The sequence below is a fragment of the Mercurialis annua genome, linkage group LG7 (assembly GCF_937616625.2).
Source record: "Mercurialis annua linkage group LG7, ddMerAnnu1.2, whole genome shotgun sequence".
Taxonomy (NCBI): domain Eukaryota; kingdom Viridiplantae; phylum Streptophyta; class Magnoliopsida; order Malpighiales; family Euphorbiaceae; genus Mercurialis; species Mercurialis annua.
Window position 1 is genome coordinate 38,690,064 of NC_065576.1, and position 20,742 is coordinate 38,710,805.

Here is a 20,742-nt window from a genome sequence, read left to right on the forward strand (position 1 = left end):
GAATTAATTTATCTAAATAAAATGAATTAGTTTATAAAAAAATAATAGAGAGTGACGCTATTACCACAGTAACAATTAATAAAAACATAGCAATATTTTTTATTTTAATGAAATCATCTTCAATCGTCGCTCTGGCAATAATATTATCCTTAATTAATATGGATATTGGCGAAACAAATATAGGGATGGCAATGGGGAGGAGATTCCCAGATCCCCATGGGGACGCGCCCCTAATAGGACGGAAAATCCCCATCAATTTTCCCCATTAGTACGGGGATGGGTGGAGATTTCCCCCCATCCACGGGGACGGGGGATATAGTCTCCACCACATGGGGATCCCCATCCCCGCCCCCATGGGGGATCCGATCTATTTTTATATAAGTTTTATTATAATTTTTAATATATTCTTCATGATTTTTAATAATTTAATTATTTAAAAGAAAATAATTATTATTTTTTGTTTGAAATAGACTTTTAATTACTTACGAAACGGGATAAAAAAATTTAGAGAACTTTTATTTTATTTTATTTTGATTATTTTATTTTAATATTTAAAATTGCTGAATATTTTAGATGATTAATTAATTTTGAGATAATTTAATTTTATTATATTGATATTGAATAGTTTATATTTGTTTTTTCAAATATTTAATAAATATAATAAAAATATTTAAATATTTTTATTAAATTATACGGGGATGTGGGGATCCCCATGGGAATGAGGAATCCACGGGAATGGGGACGGGGATAAATTATTCCCCATCAAAATAGATGGGAACGGGGATGGAGATTCCCCATAGAAGCGGGGACGGGGATGGGGAGAGCTTCCCCACCCCCACCCCACCCCATTGCCATCCCTAAACAAATACTAATATTTCACTTTTTTGCGATTTAAGACTAATATTTAAAATTTTATGAAACAAATTCTAACTTTTCTAATTTTTGCAAATTGTAGCATAAGCCGTTTTCTGGCATTATTTACTTATGTGGCAGCCATATTATTGAATTTTAAATTCCAATGTTTTAAAATTTTACAAATAAAATCTCAACGTTTAGCATTTTTATAACTTGTAACCTAAAAATGATGACAAAATGGCCGGAATTAGAACTTGAGCTACAATTTGTAAAAATTGAAAAGGTTAGAATTTGTTTTGTAAAGTTTTAAATGTGAGGCTTAAATCACTAAAAAGATGAAATGTTGGGATTTGTTTCGCAAATACCCTTAATTAATATGATGTAATTGCAAATGTTTATATATAGCCAAATAAAACATGAGAATTTAATTAAAGTAAAAAGTATAACAAATTCATAGTTTCTCTAAAAGAATATATAAATTTTAAATTTTTTATACACAATTAAATCCTCGTATTTTCAAAATTAAATAATTAAATTCTCTAAAATTTTAAAATCAAACAAATTAACTATTTCGTTAAATATGACAGTTAACCGAGTCAGATTTAATACAAAAAATATTCAAAAATAACCTTAATATTTACAGTATATTCCATATTAATTTCTTAAATTTTTTTTTAATAAACATCGTCTGAGAAGAAGAGAGACGCTTGATTTTACAAATCACTCAAATGCTGCTTTGAGAAGATCACCGGAGGAGGAGCTAGTGTTGACGGAGCAGGCAGAGAAGGGCTGTTATGGCATGTCGAATTGAAACTACATGCTTCCGGTGAGTATTCGATAGCAGTAAAGGAGGCAAAGAAGATCAAAGCCAAGTTTACACGTCACAATCAGCCACTCCTATTGGAATTTAGGATAGACATGGAGGTCCTGGAACTTCTAGATTTGTTAATAAACATCCATTCTCGATTATGCATAGTAATTTTCTTTCTTTTTTTCTTTTAATTATTTTATTTAGTGTTTTTAATCTATTCGTTTTCTTGTTTTGTTTTGTTTTAATTTACTTTTATGGCTATTGTTATAATTAATAAGATCTAATTAAAAAGAAAATACTAAAAAATGCTAAAAAATTATAAATATAAAATTAATAAATATTTTAAATATTAAAATTATTTTAAACTTTGTTCCTATATGATAATAAATGATATGACATCAATTAACGTTAGTTTGTAATGTTAATGGACGAAATGGTTTTATTATTCCATTTTGAAACTACGATGGTTTAATTATGTTGAAAAAATCTTTGAAAGTTTATATATACTTTTGAGAAAACTATACAAAATATTTTATGCTGCCTAAAATTAAATAAAATTTAAAATTAATTTGCTCCAATAGCTTATAAAGTTTTTCATTCTTATAAAGGTATTCTTTTTCTTCATAATTTGCATAGATTGATAGCTACGCACCTACACATAATATATCATGCACTCACAAGATTAAAGTGCACATCTATATTATCTTTTTCATGACAATTTACTCTGTATCATAAGTAAACTATTGTTATAAAAGTGCCTCAATTTTAATAATCAAATATTGTTCGCATACAAATTTTGTGTTGTCATTTAAAAAACGCTCTATATAAGCTTAATATATCATTTGACCTCTAAACTATATCATTTTATTGTTTGAAATCTCTAAACTAATTTTATATTCTATTAGACTTCTTGACTTTCTTTTTTATTCTATTTAACCCCTCAACTTTAACGTTTTTGCTGATCTGCCCCTTTTTTCCAACATGGCAAAAATGCGTGTTTTCAAACGCTTTGAAGCGCGTAAAGGATGATTAAAATGCATAAATTGTTCTATTAAACCCCTGAACTATATTATTTATTCTATTTGACCCCTGAATTATTTTATTTTCCTACTGCACCTTCAAACTTCTAATTTTTACCCATTTAACCTCCTCGAAAATACAATTATTTAATTTTTAACCATTTTATGTCTATCATGAATGATTAGAAGTATATAAATTACTTTATGTACGATGATATATAATTTTTTTTAATAAATATATTTTAAATTAATTTAATATTTTTATAAATTGTTAACGATAATACAAAAAAAATAGAAAAATAAAAATTATTATAATTTAGTCAAATAATTATATGATATAACTTTTTGTACATGTAAATATTTATTTACATTTCAATAATGATAAAGAGAGTTTGTGTATTTTTAACAATATTATAAAATATATAAATTTAATTTACTGTGATGATATTAAATAAAGACTTAATTGTTTAACAAATTATAATTTATAGTGTGTTTCACGAATTTCCAATTTTAATAATTTTAATATACCAGCTTTTAATTTTTTGCAATTTCAAACTCAAATCAATTCTGAATTTTTTAAATGTGTGTTAAAAATTGAAAAACACACTAAATTTCTTAATTTTTAAAGTAATTAAACCTTAAATGATTTTTTCAAATAATAAATAAAATATATCACTTTTTATTTTAAAAAGACATATATTTAGACTTAATATTTTATTAACCCCTAAACTTTACCCTTTTATTCCCTATGATCTCTAAACTATTTTAGTGTTTCATTGGACCTGTTAACTATGCTTTGGTTCTATTTAACCCCATATTAGCAAAGTCATGTCAGCAATTTTATCCACATCAGCGCGCGTTGTGTGCACGTTTCGAATGAGGGGTTAAATAAAACAAAAAAAGTTAAGAGGTCCAATAGAATATGAAATTAGTTTAGAAGTCGCAAAAAATAAAATAATATAGTTTAGAGGTCAAATAATGTATTAAGCCCTCTATAAATACATATAAACTATTATTACATATGTCATATAATCAATAATATAATACATAATTTAAAGTTAAAAAATATTTCTGTGAAAAAATCATTTATATTTAATTTTTGACGACATCCACATTCCACATAATAAAATAACTGAAAAGGCCAACTCGGCGTACAATGTAGAGGGACACCTCGCCACAACAAGCACAAGTGAATAAAATAAAAAAAATTATATAAACCATTTTAACCTAAAATCCTAATGTACTTTTTTTTGATATATCGTCTTTCTATTCTTGGTTTATTTTTCTTCTTCACCAAATACTTATTTGAGCGTCAGAGCGAGCGCTCGAAAAACCAATTTTTGCATTCTTTTTTGTTATGTTCTCTATTCTCAGATCCGAAACTTCAAGTAGAGCACTCCCCTATTTTCAATAATTTCGGTAACTCGTTGTTCACACCTATCTTTCTATTGTTTATGTTGTTGTTTTTGTAATTATTTATGTCTTTTAATCTTGTTAGATTAGTTTTTCTAGTGTTAATCTTTGATTTGCTTAAGATTCTTTACCGTTATACGAATTTCAAACTAATTCTTCTAGGTGAAATTATTTGCCTATGTCGTTGATGAATCAGGGTTATAGCCAATTGTTTGAAGTATATTGAAAATGGAGTTCGAGAACAGTGATGATGAAAATTTTAAGAACAAATAACGCTTGAGAATTCTCATTACTTGAATTCGTCGAAATATTGGCATTGTCAAAATTTTATTTTTAGGGTTCTATTATGTTATTTTATATTTTAGTATATTAATTGATTTACACTGTATTTTGATTTATCAATATATATTTTATCTTTTAAAAAAAGGATTACTACTAAAAATAATATAAAATTATTAAATATTTATTGAAAATTTATTGAAAATTTAAAATATTAATTGAATTTTTTATAAAAATTTAAAATTTAAAATTTACAATACTAATTGAAATAAGAACAAGGCTGAGTCAAGCCTTTTCTTTTCCATAATATCCTTGTGAACTCTAATGGCCTCTCTAAACTCATTCCCAATCATCATAAACAAATTGTTGGACCATAGAGATAATCTGAAATCGAAACTCAAACCAAACGTGTATAAGCTTGGTTAAAATCTTCTATCCATGAGAAAGATTAAAAAACTTCAGCTAACAAAGGTCATGTACCCATCAAAATTCAAAAGAAAATAAAAAGATTGTTGGAATTAAATATATATGCTTGTATTGTGAATGAAAATTATGATGAAGACGTGAATGTTTACTCACACTCTTGGTGTGATGACACAACTTAAATAACTAATTAACAAACGAAACAATATTTTATAATTTATAAATTGTAACTATCTAGTTACTATATCAGTGAACAAAAATTAATCACTTTGTTAAACCAACTTATTTATCGTTGTTCAACCATATATAGAAGAAGCATTGAGAAATAGCTCTCAGATTTAGTGTTGTCATTTCAAGAAAAAAATCAAAAAATGTTGGCATTTCTATTGTTTTTTGTAGCAATTTTGGCTTTATGCCATATCTTTTAAATTATCAAGTGGAGAAATTTAAAATGCGAAGGTGTTCTGCCTTGAGTTAATTTTTTCTAGTTATTCTCTAAATATTCATCTTTTCTTTAAGAAAATATTTCAAAATTATATAATAATAAATGACACACCATCAATTACATTAATTTGTAATGTTGATGGACAAAAGGATTTAATTATTCTCTTTTGAAACTCCGACAATTTAATTATGTCCAAAAAATCTTTAAAAATTTATATATAGTTTTAAGAAAACTCTAAAAAATATTTTATGTTGCCTTAAATTAATAAAATTCAAAATTAGTTTGCTCCAATAGCTTATAAAGTTTTTATTCTTATAAAAGTATTCTTTTTCTTCACAATTTGGATAGATCGATAGCTACGCACCTACACATAATATATCATGCACTCACAATATTAAAATGAACATCTACATTATCTTTTTCATGACAATTTACTCTGTATCATAAGTAAAATATTATTCTAAAGTGCCTCAATTTTGATTATCAGATATTGTTCGCACACAAGTTTTGTGTTGTCATTTAAAAGACACTCTATAAATACATATAGACTATTATGACATACATAAATATGTCATATAATCAATTATATAATACATAATTTAAAGTTAAAAAATATTTCAGTGAAAATATCATTTATATTTTATTTTCAGTTACGTTTAATTTTAGTGTAGTATTTACAAGTATTCTTAGATTACAACAATTCTTTTAATGGATGATGATGGAAACTTCTTCTAATATCGTGACTGTCTAGGCAACACAAACACAGCGAAAACAATTTTTTAAGATATTCTATGTTAAAAATGAATTTTTTTTTTATTTTTTGAAATGCCGAATTTTTAATATGTTTCTAAAACAGAAAACGTTATTTGAATGAAGTATTCATGCTACTTAAATTACTCTTATATTAATTTAGGATAATTATATTAATTTTATGAGATTTAAGATACTACTTTTCCCATAATTTTAAAAAAATAACTATTTCCCTCTTATATTTGTAGGGGCAAAGCAACCTCCGATAGTACATATATAACTAACTATAGCAAAACGGAATAGAATAGGCCCACGGGGCCAAGAGAATTCTAATCCCGGACTAAAAAAAAAATCATCCAGGATTGGTTTATGTCTCGTCTCGGATTAGTATTGTTGAGCAAGTTGTCGAGCTTAATGCATAAGGGACATTACTTGCAAAGAAATAAAAGAAAACCATGTTAGCCGCGAGGCGACTACTGAATATTCTCTGACAAGAGAACATACTCAAAATAACTGAAAAGGCCAACTCAGCCTACAATGTAGAGAGAACCTCACCACAACAGATATGAGTAAATAAGAAAAAATAAATTATAAAAACCATTTTATCCTAAAATCCTAACATACTCTTTTTAATATATCGTCTTTCTCTTTTAGATTTATTTTTCTTTTTCACCAAATACTTACTTGAACATCCTAGCGTGCGCCCGAAAAATTCCTTTTGTCATTCTTTCTGATTGGATTCTCTATTCTTATATCCCGGAGTTTCAGTAGAGCACTCCCCTATTTTTCAATAATTTATGAATCGGTAACTCATTGTTTTCACACCTATCTTTATATAGTTTATGTTGTTGTTTTTTGGCCAAATTCATCTAAAGGTTCCTGTACTTTATAATTTTTTTCGTAGGTCCTTATACTTCATTTTTATATTATCTGGTCCATCTACTTACCTATTCTTTATTTTCAAGTCCTTTTTGAATTTTTTCCAGTCCTTTTGTGTGACTGGAGGAAAAAACTATTGTAAGCAGAGGGACCGGAGAAAAAAAATTGTAAATAGAGGGACTGGAAAAAACTCAGATCAGACCTGAAAATCGAAAATAGGTAAGTATAAGGATAAGATAATACAAAATGAAATATAAGGACTTACGGAAAAAAAGTATAAAGTACCGAGGCCTCTAGATGGATTAAACATTGTCTTTTTTATGATTGTTGATGTCTTTTAATCTTGTTAGATAAGTTTTTCTAGTGTTAATCTTTGATTTGCTTAAGATTCATTACCGTACAAACTAATTCTTCTAGGTGAAATTGTTTGCCTAAATTGTTGATATATTAAGGTAATGGTCAATTTATTAAAGTATATTGAAGATGGAGCTCGAGCACGGTGATGATGAAAGTTTTAAGAACAAATAGCGCTCTAGAGTTCTCATAACTTGAATTCGTCAAAATATTGGCGTTGTCGAAAATTTTATTTTTAGGATTCTATTATGTTATTTTGTTTTTTAGTATAATAGTTGATTTTCAGTGTATTTTAATTTATCAATATATATTTTATTTTTAAAAAAAAGGATTACTACTAAAAATAATATAAAATTAATAAACATTCATTGGAAATTTAAAGTACTAATTGAGTTTTTTTATAGAAATTAATGGAAATTTTAATAAAATTATAATCATAGTTTTAACATTAAAATTTATTTTTATAATCTCATTTAAATAATTATGATCTTATATTAATAAAAATATAATAATTTTTTAAAGGCCTATTTACAATTTTAAGAATATCTTATAATTGTTTATTTTAAATTTATAATTTAAATTTTATTGATAAAATACTAAATTTAAATATATATTTTTAGCTATAAAATATTATATTTTAAAATTTATCTTTTATTTAAAAAATATTTTACATTCCCAGTTCGAAGATCTTATACAAAATTGATAATTTTAACTTCTCTTTACACTTTGTTAAATCGGTAAAGAAACTTAAACTTATGATATTATTAAAAATGATCAATAAAAATTGTAAAATGTGTGATATTCTACTTAATTTATTAAAACTATAAAATTTTACCAATTTGATCTTTTATTGAAAATCTAGGAGGCTAAGTAAAGGTTTACAATATGTGTCACGATACATTTGTTTAACGGATTAACATGAGGTTTATAAATCGTTTATTAAAAAGATCATAATTGCTTATTTAACATATTTATTAATATTATGTTAAATATATTTAACACATTTTATAGTCAAATGGGTATAATCAAACAAAAAATCACCAAAATAACTATAAATCTTAATACAACACATAATAATTAATAAAGGGTTAATGTCATAAAAATTCACCAACTTTACACATTTTCTCATTTTAATCACACAGTTTAAATTTTTTTCATTTTCATACACGAACTACCATTTTTTCTCAAATTCATACACGGTGCTGAAGTGTCACGACTCCATTGGTATAATTAGCTGAGGTGGAGGTCATTTTACACAAATGAATGAGTGTCACCTCAGCACCGTGCATGAATTTGAGAAAAAAATGGTAATTCGTGCATGAAAATGAAAAAATTTAAACTACGTGATTAAAATGAGAAAACATGTAAAGTTTGTGATTTTTTTTGACATTAACCCATTAATAAATCATGTGTTATATGAGTGCCTTTAGTCACGTATAATGACATAATTAATAAATAAATTTAATCGTGTCTTATATGAATTTTAATCTATTTAACCGTGACATAAACGGGGTGACTCGTTAATGACAAAACTCATATAACTCAACGTAAACCCGGTTAATTTCGTATTATGTCGTATAATCAGATGTCATAAACTGCAGTCCTAGCTATTTATCTAGCAAGTAACTCTCGCTTACTCAAAATAGTATATATATAATTAAAAATTTAAGTTCAAATTGTGTGAATAATTATAGTGAAAATTAGAGTGTGCAAGTGACTCAAACATTAAAAGTTTAAGGACATAAATATATATATGTAGCTATATGTTTATGAATTCCGGCCAAAACGCATATTTACGTTGATAAACTATTACTATTTTTCAATTTGGGTCCTTGCATTCAAAAACATTTAAAAAATGACATGTACTATTAGAAACATCGATTTTAAATCCCTACTATTGTGCAAATTAACAGAATATGGATGACGTTAACAATTAACAGAAATAAAACGTATATGTGGATCTCTATACTATATTTTTTTCTTTCAAATTGAATCCATGCGCAAAAAAAAGTTTAAAATGGATCCTTACTATTAGAAACATCTATTCATCATTCTATCACATAATTCCAATAATTTTAATAATCTATTTTTAATATTTTTTTTATTGATATTAATTGTTTTTAGCGTTTTTGACACTAAAACAGTCACGACAATTAATAAATTTTTTAAAATCTGATTTAAAATTTTAATCGTTCAAAATTTATGAAATCAAAATTAATCAATTTACAAATAATTTTTTTATAAATATACGACTAGTTTTAAAAAAATTAAAAAATTAATCTATTAAAAACCGTATGTCTTCCTCGCAACCCGATCTTGGTTGATTTTGAAAAAGATGAACATAGATTGATTCGTCTTCCACCCATGGAAGACGAACCAAAGAGTTGTTTGTTTTCCATGGGAGGAAGACGAGGTTCGTCTCCCTCGAAACAAACCAAGATTGAATTTCGAGGAAGACGAACGGTTTTATAAATTTAATTTAAAAAAAAATTAAAAATTGATTGTATATTTTTAATAAAATCTTATTAAATTAATTTTGATTTCATAAATTTTGAATAATTAAGATTTCAAGTTAGATTTATAGTGTAGGAACTCAATTGGCAAAAGCTTATAGTACAGCCAACCAAATTCTGATTTAATGAATTTTAAACACAACCAGTTTCGGAGAACAACGCGTTTTCTTCACGCTCTAACAGAATATGACAAAAGGATTTAAAATAGATGTTTCTATAAGTGTAGGATAAAATTTAATGCTTTTTAGTGCAGAGACTCAATTTGAAAAAACATTAGAGTGAAGGAACCCAAATATGAGTTTTGCCTAAATTATTAATTTATATTAAAAGTGAGATCAAAGGAGTAATTAAGAATAATTATATTAATTTAATTAATTAATCTAAGATGTCCTTTTTGACATAGGATTATGTGAGTTCGACTTGATGGCAATTAGGCATTTGCCAAAAGTAGTTCACACTATGGCATGCTAATCATCTCCAAGGCTTGTACAACCTTGAACATATATAACATTCTTCATCTTAGAAGAAGATCTGAATCCCGAATTTCGAGTTCTTGATCCAAAATATAGCTGCAGAATCACCATTCCTCCTAGTTGCATAACCTAATCAAATATGGCTGCAGACAAATATTCAGGTGGGAAAAACAACAACACAGACAACTCAACAAGATAATATTTTATAGAATTCATAAATACAATAATAGCCTCTGTACAAAATTCATTCCTAGCATGGATAATTTGTACATTTGTACTCTAGAAATATTATTTTTAATTAAAATTTGAGCATAATGTACTCTAAAATGATTCTACAGCTCAATTTTTCTTTTTAATCTAAAATTCAACATTGATCATTTTGTCCAGTTGAAAAGATCTGCAGCATCTAACCAGCTTTACCCTATTCAATAAGCACAATTAGCAATTGTAGCTATATATGTGCCGGACCATCCCACGAAGTTTCAGAATCGAAGAAAAGCATACCTGCATCAAACGCAGAGCACTCCGGAGAAAAAGCATTCAGATCTGGCACACCTTCTGAGGCCAATGCATCAGACTGGGCTAAAAGCCAGTTGTGGTAGTCATGGTCTACCACATGGTCTTTCGGATGGTGTTCAGTGCTTCCAGTAAAATCAGAACAAAGGTGATCAATAGTGGTGGAACCATTGTTCGAACTAGTTCCATTATAATGAATATTTTCAACTAAAGATTGCTGAGTTATTTTACTAGAGTTGTAAAGCCAACCGAGGTCAAAATCTGAAAAACCCGAATCTACAACATTTTGACTTTGATTTCCATATTGAAAAACATTTCCAGAATCATTTGACTGAGGAACAGGCTGAGAGTATGATTGAGCTAAAGGGAGCATTGTGCTTACACTGACATCATCCTTGTTAGGTTGGGGAGGGCTTTGACTAGAATAGGATTCTGAAATGTTGTTGGGTGGAATAACACCATGCCACCCAGAGGTACTTTTAGCATTTGCAGTCGTCTGTGGAGCAGAACTCATCAAACAGTGCGATGGAGGAGCACTATTCCTGTTAATTAAGGAGCCACACACTGATTGGTTAACTACTGCAGCTTGTCTGATGATTCCAGGCTTTTTAAACGTTGTTTTTGAAAAGACAACGTGTGGACCTCTATCTTGTGCAAGTGTATTATTATGCATGCCAATTCCAGCTGAATGTTGAGGAAAGCCAGGCAAAAATCCATTTCTACCCTGAGCATATACTGGTCGTTGGTTTCTTGTCTGGCTTATGATATTGGGAACACTAAACCTGGCAGAAGAGCAGGAACGAATAGTATCCCGTCTTGAAACCATATTATGCGTTCTCGTGATAGCGGCCGCTCGTATAATCTTTTCGGGTGGAAGTTGGTTGAGTAGGGGTAATGTCACGGGAAGATGAGCATCAGGACACTTCGGAACCGGCAAGGGAGACTTTTTCCCTAGCCTAGAACTTTCCCGTAGACGTTTCCACATTTCCTGTTTATCAGTGGCGTGACAATGATCAATAGTAGAGACACCTGCAACCCAGAGAGCACAGGGGGCAAGTGAATCACAGACATAACAGTGGCACTGCATTTCAGGAAGAATCGAAATCAGAAAAGCTCAATGTTAACCATGGAACTGCAAGGAGCAACTGCTATATAATGTAGGAACTCAATTTTAGAAAGTGACATTACCAATTCACAGTATTTTTCATGTGGGGTTGAACTGAAGGGATATTTAGCACAAAGATGCCGTGGATGAGGATAATCTCTACAAGCAATCTGCTTCCGAATAATAGAAAATTAATACAAATGTAAGAAAACAACAATTAGAGCTTTCAATCATAAAGAACAAGTACTATCAGGCTAACAGATTATCAGCATGAAGCTGGAGAAATAGATAAAAGTCGACATCAACTGTCACCAAGAAACAGAAAAAGTTACTGACAAGTCATTGATGTCATCAATAATATTGTAGCAAAAGAATCCATAAACTTCACATTCATAGACACTACTAATCATCAGAATCTAAAAGCATCACTAGGTGATACAACCGGACTATACATGAGCCAAAAGATCACTTTTCTTCCAACGTTATGAAATTAGGTGAATACTTATAACCTGTTATAATCATATCAATGAAACTTACTCTAGATCAATATTCATTTCCCCTTTCTTACATCGTGTTTAGCAAAACTGGACCGCCTAAGACAAACAAAACAGCTAAAGATAATATCAGATTTATCCTCTCAACTGAAGATGCTACAAAAGCATATGAAAAGAAAATACCCTTTAAACATACGCCATCTTCTTTGAATTAGATCTTGTCACCCATATCTTCTAGACTAAATACCATAGCATCTTCATATCTGCTAGCCTAAGGTCAAAGAATGCATCTCACCACAAGCTCAACCTTAATTTTCACAAGTTCCCGGCCATCAATTACACAAGCGACACCAACAAGGAAAGCACATCCCATTGTAATCTCTAAATAATCCAATTGCTAATTCCTCTAGTTCTAGACTATATCATACAAATTAACCAATTTAATTCTGAATGCTCCAAGCAACTGACTATATACGTAACTGAAAGGCGATTATAAAAGCAAATTAATCACAAACCCATACTTTACAGACAAAAACATCAACCATACTAAAAATTAAAACACTAAAAAAACACATTACCTGTCCTTTTTGTCCAACAACAAGAATATCATCTCCATCATCGTCACAATTATCAACAACATCCACTGATTTTTCCGGGTCACACTCCAAAATAACACAATCATCGTCATCATCGAAATGTTTTACTAACTTCGACGGCTTCTCCTTAATATTCTTATTGGCCGGAATATACTCGCCGATAACCACCACATCGTCACAAGACGATGAAGAATCGGCCCTTTCTCTATCAAAATTTTCAAGTAGCTGAGTCAACCAGTCATGGTCGTCGTCGTCGTCTCCACAACCGCCACTGCTGCTTCTCATTTCATCGAATGACGTCGCCTCCTCGTCGGAGCTGATATCGAAAATCACAGGATTTGAGGCCATGAGACAAAGATCCGAACTTTATCATGCATAAAATCTACATAATCAATCTTCTTATAGGGTTTCAAAGTATTAGAAATTGACAAATTTTAAAGAAGATGAAGAAATTGACTAATTAGGGCAAAATCAAAAACTGAATAAAACATAAAAAAAATTATGGATATGCAGATTGGTTTTATGTGGGAGGGAAGATTAATTAATTAGGGTTTGTTTTGAATTGGAAAATTGGGGTTTTGATGGAGTGTGCAGTGGGGGAGTGTTGAAATAGTTTTGGGGCCGGAACAAAGGATCACTTTACCCCCTGAACTTGTCATAAAGTATCAAAAACGTCCAAATTAGCAAAACGGGATCACTTTTACCCTGAACTTGTCAAATTTAGTACAAAAAACCCCCCTCCCCACTCTCACCTAGAGAGTGTACCTCACTCTCCGGTTTTAATAGGGGTTTTGGTTTTCTAAGGTGGTTTTTGATTGAAAAAAGTTTAAAATAGTCCTAATTTTTTTAAAACATTTTAAATTAATACCAAATAATTTAAAAAAATAACAATTTCATCCTTTTAATTTCAAACGTAAAATTACAAATTAATCCTCCAACTTTTACTTATATACCAAATTAATCCCTAAAATTTATATTTTTTAATAAAAAAAATTAAAATTTTTTACACATTAAATCAGACCCATGGGTCAAAAAATTGACCCATGGGTCTTGAAGAACAGACCCAGGTCTGTTTTTGAAGAACAGACCTGAGTCTGTTCTTCAAGAACAGACTGCCGTCTGTTCTTAAGAGAACAGATCGGCGGGTCTGTTCTCTCAAGAACAGACCTCGCCGGTCTGTTCTTCTTGAGAGAACAGACACGCGGTCTGTTCTCTCAGGAACAGACGGCGGCGCGGTCTGTTCTCTCAAGAACAGATGGCGGCGCGGTCTGTTCCTGAGAGAACAGACCGCGGGTCTGTTCTCTCAAGAACAGATATGTTCTGTTCTTGAGAGAACAGACCTCGCCGGTCTGTTCTCTCAAGAACAGACTTCCGGCGAGGAGGAAGTCCTCCTCGCCGGAAAAAGAAAAAAAAAATAAATTTTTTTTGGATAAAAGTTCAAAAAGGCCCCTAGATTTATTAGAGTTTAATTGTTATTAATTAGTGTTTGAGTGTGATTAATTAGAGTAAATTAGGTTTAATTAGAAACCCACTCTCCAATTAAGTGCCACGTCAGCATAAGGGGTGTTTTTGTACCGGTTTTAACAAGTTCAGGGTAAAAGTGATCCGGTTTTCTCAATTTGGATGTTTTTGATACTTTGTGCCAAGATGAGGGGGTAAAGTGATCCTTTGTTCTTTGGGGCTGATACAACCAAAAAGAAAAAAAGTGGGATAGGTTTGGAATTTTGTGTATTGTTTTGGGCTAGTTATGGGAAACAAGGAGTAGGAATGTTTTTGGAGTAAATTTTATACTACTCTATATTCCTATTTCTGTTAGGGACATTTTTTACCTAATCTCGGTACATGAATTTTCCATGTATTTAATGAGGTGTTAGAAAATTTAACATAATTTTCTCTTTTTTCTCATTATTTTCTCTTTTTTCTCATTTCTCTAACACTTCATTAAATAGGTACATGAATTTTTCATAAACCGGGTTTAGTAAGAACTTTCCGTCTGTTAGACTGTATGTTTTAATTTTTTTTATTTCTCCTAAAAAGGTCTTAACTGAATTGATTGGATGCAGAAAAATGTATCGAATTCAAGTAAATGTAATTATTTTTTATGGCGTTATGAACCCATATAGAATCGAGCCGCAGTGGTGAGCAATGAGATTAGAAAAATAAGTTGGGGTTAAAGAAAAAAATTATATTCTTGAAAACGCAATTGAAGCTGAATGAAGGAAGTGCCCAAAATCAATTTGAATCTGATATTGGTGTTCTTTGGATAGAGTTATGGAGATTAAAAATGAAACAACCCAAACTCAATGAAGAAATCAATAATGCAGTAAGCAAGAAGAATTTAGCAATATGTTTTTGCTATTTTATCATCATTGTTCCGAAAACTAATTTGTTATAACAATTATAATTATATATCAATTGTTCAAATATGTCTTATTTGCAGCCCAACAACTTGTTAACCCTTTTGTTGTTGCAGTTAGGATGTTATTACACTAGGACTCGTCCATTGTAATCTAGGTATTGAAAAATGCAAGTTTGTCGCTTGACGAACTTCAAATCTATCACCATTAAATTAGACAGTTTTTGTATAAGATTTGATGTATGTAGTTTGTCTCCTTGACCTCCTTAATTATCTCTCACTTGCAATTGCCTTTTAATTTAAGGATCAATCATCCTAGGAGAAGACACATGAGTAGTTGGAGGTTTTTTATGCCTTTCAATTTCCATTCCGAGCTATTAATAGAAACAAATAAATAAGACATCTAGACATTAAAATGTCATCAAACAAAGCACCAAGCATAACGATAAAATCAACCATTATTGTTTCCCATATCTCCTTATTGTAATTGTATCCATAGCCCCTATCTAGCATGTTTCTTTTATCTCAGTCTTCCAATTGCATTCTTTGTCTTTGTAAAGTTCTTCCTTGATTAGCAAACATTAGCCATGGTACTCTTTGTGATGGACATGGTCTTGATGATGTACTTACTTTAGTTAATGCACTTGTGGCTTCTATACTCATCCATGTTAGTGACTTGTGGTTCAACCAAAACACTAAGCCAGACTAGAACATTTGGCCTTTATGGCCCTTGGTGCGTTTGGCCTTCTTGTGCCTATTACGACAAATATCAATAACAACGAAAACCAACAATAGCACAAAATGCACCAAACTATCAATTAGTATCAACCATCAACCAGAAAAGTACGAACTATCAACTATCAACCAATACAAGCACACAAAATAACAACAGAGGCATCAATTATCAACCATCAACCAAAATATACTAACATAAGCACAAAATGTACCAAACTATCAACCCATATCAACCATCTACCAAAAAAGCATCAAGTATCAACCATCAACCAAAAATACAAATTATAAACAAAACGATACACATAATACAACATTTAATTTGAGTATACTTGTGGTGGTAAGGATAAATTTTGACATTTTTTCTTATTGTGCCCGTCTCCTCTACACTTGCCATATTTATGTTTTTGCTCTTCTTAGACAGTCTAGTTTTAGATGGGGACTCATGGACTCTTCAAATTCTCTTCTTCTTATCCTTCTAGGCATCGTTGTTATTAAAGGTGGTTTTATTAATTCAAATTATTGACATTTGAAAAACAAATCTAGAAACTGGCTGCATTGAAAATTAATATGTTGCTTCATACTTGAACTTATGATACCATGATGAAATTTTTCCTTTTGGATCAATTTCCAAGTGTTACATAAATATAATTGTATAGATGTGCACAATGGATTCATGTGAGTTCCCAAACTCTACAGGTTGTATAATTTCTTGTCCAACAAGATAGTGAGTTTGTCTTCTCCATCTCTTATTTCAAACTCATAATCTCCATTGAACACAATTTCACATGTGTCAACATTAAGTTCTTTATTATCTTAGGACAAATCCATACATGTTGGGCTTCAAATTATCGCCCATTTATCAACAATCTTCCTATTTTCAGCAATCATGATCATCGTTTTCAATCTAATTTCCTCAAGAAAAGACTCATAGGCTTATGTCTTGCTTTCTTGATCCAAGAATTGAAACACTTGAAAATGTTGGTGTCAACAGAACAAGATGAGCATGTGTTGATGAAGTAAGCCCTTTGCCAAGTGTGAGGAAGATAATGCAAGAGATCTTGAACTGACTCAAGATTCACAATTGCAAGCTTTGTTAGATTGTCTTCAAAATCTTCTGGAAATATGCTCCAAGAATATATCCTTAACAGTTTCTCAAGTTTACTCCCTCTCCATATCATGTCCCAATTTGCAAAAAAACTCCTTGCACACCTACGATGCTCAACTTGTAGAACTACATTCTAGTAACTTCAATTAACTCCTGTCAGTTAGCAAGCAATTACATTAAAAAATTACAAAAAATAAAGAAAAACAAGATAAAATGACCTTTTACATGTATGACATAATAATTATGTTGTTGTCATCCCCAAGATCTAGTTCCCTTGATAGTCAGACCAAAAATCATTGCTAGTTATTCTTAGTTTCTTTGTTAATCACAACCCATCCAATTGGAAACATATGGTAATTTTCATCCTTTGCTACTACTGATAATAGAGTCCCTTTGCGAACCCCTTTCAAGAAACAGCCATGTAAGCCAATAATTGGTCTATATCCTGCTAACCAGCCCCTTTTCCAAGCATCAAAGCATACAAACATTCTTATAAACTCTCTTGTAATATCCCACACTGTCGTGATGTAAGTTTCCAACGTGTGACGTGTGAATCATCAAAATCATGACATGATACATGATGTAAATGTGGTAATTATCATTTAATATATGTGTTATTGGCATATGATTAGTTTAAGAAGAATATGGATTAGGATTTGCATCAAAATTATAAGGTCATATAATAATTGAGATATTGGGGTTAATTGTGATTATATTTCGTAAATTGAGTTGGTCGTCGTTTGGAATCAAATTATGTATGTTCTAGAAGTGTAATGGATGTTATATGAAGGATATATGTATGATAATGTTATGTTGTTTGAGGTTTATATGATGGTTTGGAGTTAGATTTTGATTCGAACGATTAGCCATTCCTTTCCATAAAAAAGTGAGGTTTTGGGGTTTTGAGCATTGAACGATCGTACGTTTGGAATTAATAATTGTCAAAGTAAGTCGGAGACTAACGATCACCTAGTGATGTAAACAGTCATTCAGAATGCAGTGAACGATCGTACACATCCTTAAGGATTCTTTACCTGCAGATAATATAAATATGTTTTAAAACGAGAAAAGTCGTCATTTTCTTTATTTTCTCAACCCCAAAGATGATTATATAGCTCTATGGAAACCCTAGAACACTCTTAGGTCAAAATCTAATGTTGTAGCCATTACAAAATATAAAAGTACTTGGATCAATCAAGAAATCAATCGAAAGTATCATGGATTAGAGAAATGTTATGGAGTTCCTTGAAGTTTGGCGTTTGTTCATCGAATGACTTGAAGTTTTCTTTGAATTTCTTTGGTTAGATCGTTATAAGGTTAAAGGAGATGAACCTAAAGGTAATCTCTATGAATTATAATAGTTTATATTGAGTTTATGTGATTTTAGAATGAAACCCTCGTTTAGGGTCATTTCAGTATTTATGATACTAGTGTATGTTATGTGTATATCACTGCTGGAAATACGCTCTTTAGCGACGGTTTTTGCCGTCGCTAAACAGTTAAAATCCGTCGGCAAAAGTCTTTGCCGACGGATTGCCGACGGTGTTAATCCGTCGGAAAATTTCTAGTCGCTAAACAAATTCAGCGACCGGTGAGTATGTCCGTCGCTATTTGGCGACGGTTCCGGCCGTCGGTAAATGAAAAAGAGCCGTCGCCAATGGACGATGTCGCCGACCACATTGGCGACGGAGTAAGACCGAAATAGCGACGGAATTCCGTCGCCAAATTGGTAAAATTGGCGACGAACATTTCCGTCGGTAATAATGAAAAACCGTCGGGATAAAGCTGTTTTTTCCGGTATTAATTTTTTGCATATATCAATAAATACTTTTATATTTCCGAAACCAAACACACATTTTAACATAATTAACCATTTGAATTTACAAAAAGCCGTATCGGCAAATGTGATAACTATCATAAAAGCGTTGATTAGCGTATACAAAAAAGTAATATTACTGTATACATATACAATACCCAAAAAAACACTAAATAACAAACTACAAGTCCTCATCAAAACGAGGTGGGGGTGGGGGTGGCTGGTCACCAGCAATGCCCTGTCTGCGCAGCTCCGCGACAACGTCAGATACCAGCTGGGAGCGTGTAAGCTCTGACATCACCTCTGCTCGTACCTCCGCTCGCAGCTCTGTCAACATCTGCTCCCGCAGATCGCCCCGGATCTGATCTAAATCTGGAGTCTGGGACGATGTAGCGCCGCCTGTACGCCTACTGGTACCGGCCTGCGAAGCAACGTACTCCGAGCCTACCGTGCCTAGCCCGTAAATGCGCTGTTTCTTCACCCCTTCAAGGGCGAGAAACAACTGGTTCGCATCCACGGGCGCAGACCCTGTGCTCCCCTCTGCAGCCTGCGTGGCGGCTTGCATCCGCTCCTCAAATAACTCCTATAAAAGAAAATAAATCAAAATTAGTTTAATATCACAATGTGAACAAAAACTAAATTAAAAAATAATTAAAAATTGTCAAAAAAATTCGGCAGCATTTCCTCTGTAAATGGATTATCACCCATTTTTCAGGGACGTCCTGCAAGTACAACAAATCTATATAATCTACTGCTCGGGGGCAACCGAGACTCCAATAACATTTTAATTAACAAATAATCTATTCGTATAGTTATATGTTTTAATAAACGAGTTACTTACAGCAGTCTTCCTCGCTCGCTCATCGACATACTTGGTCCGATCGCTCTTCAGGGTATGCATCCGATGATGCACCTCAGCGAGATTGGCTTCACGCCCAAGTTCTGCAGCCTGCAAAAGTAATCATTTCAATTTTAAGTTAGAATATAAATAGAAATAATTTTTAAAAATATTAAATTATTAAAATTAAAAACAAACCAAAACTTCTGCATGCTTCAAAGCAGACATCGAACCCCCAGTATGCTTTACCGGTCCCGTCCCTGGCCCGCACGGCTCGCTCATCCGGTTGGCTCGTGCTTTTTCCGACTTCTCTCGAGCCTTGTCGCTGTCCCATGCCCTCTGCCACACAGCCCACACCTCTACTGGAATTGTCGAGTCCCTCACCCGGCTGGTCCTCATCTTAGATATGTTGTCTTTGTACCGGACCCGTGCATGCTGATAGAACGTCTCTCTGATAACGCTCTCATCGTAAGCCGTTGTATCCCACGAGAAGTACTTCTGCAAAAAATTTAATAAACGTATCAAATTTTTAGATAAACGGTGAAATATAACAAAAAAATAATTGCTAAATTAATTAAAAACGAATTACCTTAAACTCTTCAAAGTAAAAGGCACGGGCGATCTCGTCCAACCCGGCCCAGGCGGACCCCTCGGGATACCACCTAGCTCTAAAGATCCTCAAACACTCTCGGGACACGCTATTGGTGTCGAGCAAACGGTCCCTGCGTTTTAAAAGTAAATTTCCAGTTAGCTATCAAAGTATTATACAAAAAAATAATTTAACAAATATAATAAAGTGATTTTTTCTTACCTCCTCTGATTCGGCCTAACAGGGATCCTACCAGAAGCATCCCGCGCAGGCTCTGCTACACGAGGCCTCGGTCCACGGACTCGTCCTCCAGGTGCGGGCTGCTCAGTCCCCTGCACCTCTACTGCAACCTGACCCTCCGGCTCCTGCACTCGGTCC

The 20,742-nt window shown here is 31.7% G+C and overlaps 1 protein-coding gene across 3 annotated transcripts; it reads right to left on the minus strand.

Annotated features, from left to right (window-relative positions):
- Positions 1 to 10,085: 10,085 nt before the first annotated feature.
- On the minus strand, positions 10,086 to 13,549 carry LOC126656097 (uncharacterized). 3 transcript variants are annotated; one of them, XM_050350581.1, is made up of 4 exons: positions 12,908 to 13,549; positions 11,919 to 12,005; positions 10,719 to 11,811; positions 10,086 to 10,343 (listed from the first exon to the last, which is right to left on the minus strand). In XM_050350581.1, the coding sequence occupies exons 1-4, from the start codon at positions 13,271 to 13,273 to the stop codon at positions 10,261 to 10,263; spliced, it is 1,629 nt and encodes a 542-aa protein (XP_050206538.1). In that variant the 5' UTR covers positions 13,274 to 13,549; the 3' UTR covers positions 10,086 to 10,260. The 3 variants fall into 3 exon arrangements, with proteins under 3 accessions (XP_050206538.1, XP_050206539.1, XP_050206540.1); XM_050350582.2 differs by having other exon boundaries at positions 10,086 to 10,357; XM_050350583.1 differs by lacking the exon at positions 10,086 to 10,343 and adding an exon at positions 10,396 to 10,635.
- Between the last annotated feature and the right edge of the window lie 7,193 nt (positions 13,550 to 20,742).

Coding starts and splice junctions, on each gene's coding strand:
- LOC126656097 (XM_050350581.1), bottom strand. CDS start 13,273: ATGGCCTCAAATCCTGTGATTTTCGATATCAGCTCCGACGAGGAGGCG. Junction 12,006..12,907: donor TTGTTGGACAAAAAGGACAG/GTAATGTGTTTT, acceptor ATTCGGAAGCAG/ATTGCTTGTAGAGATTATCC. Junction 10,344..10,718: donor GTGCTCTGCGTTTGATGCAG/GTATGCTTTTCT, acceptor ATATTTGATTAG/GTTATGCAACTAGGAGGAAT.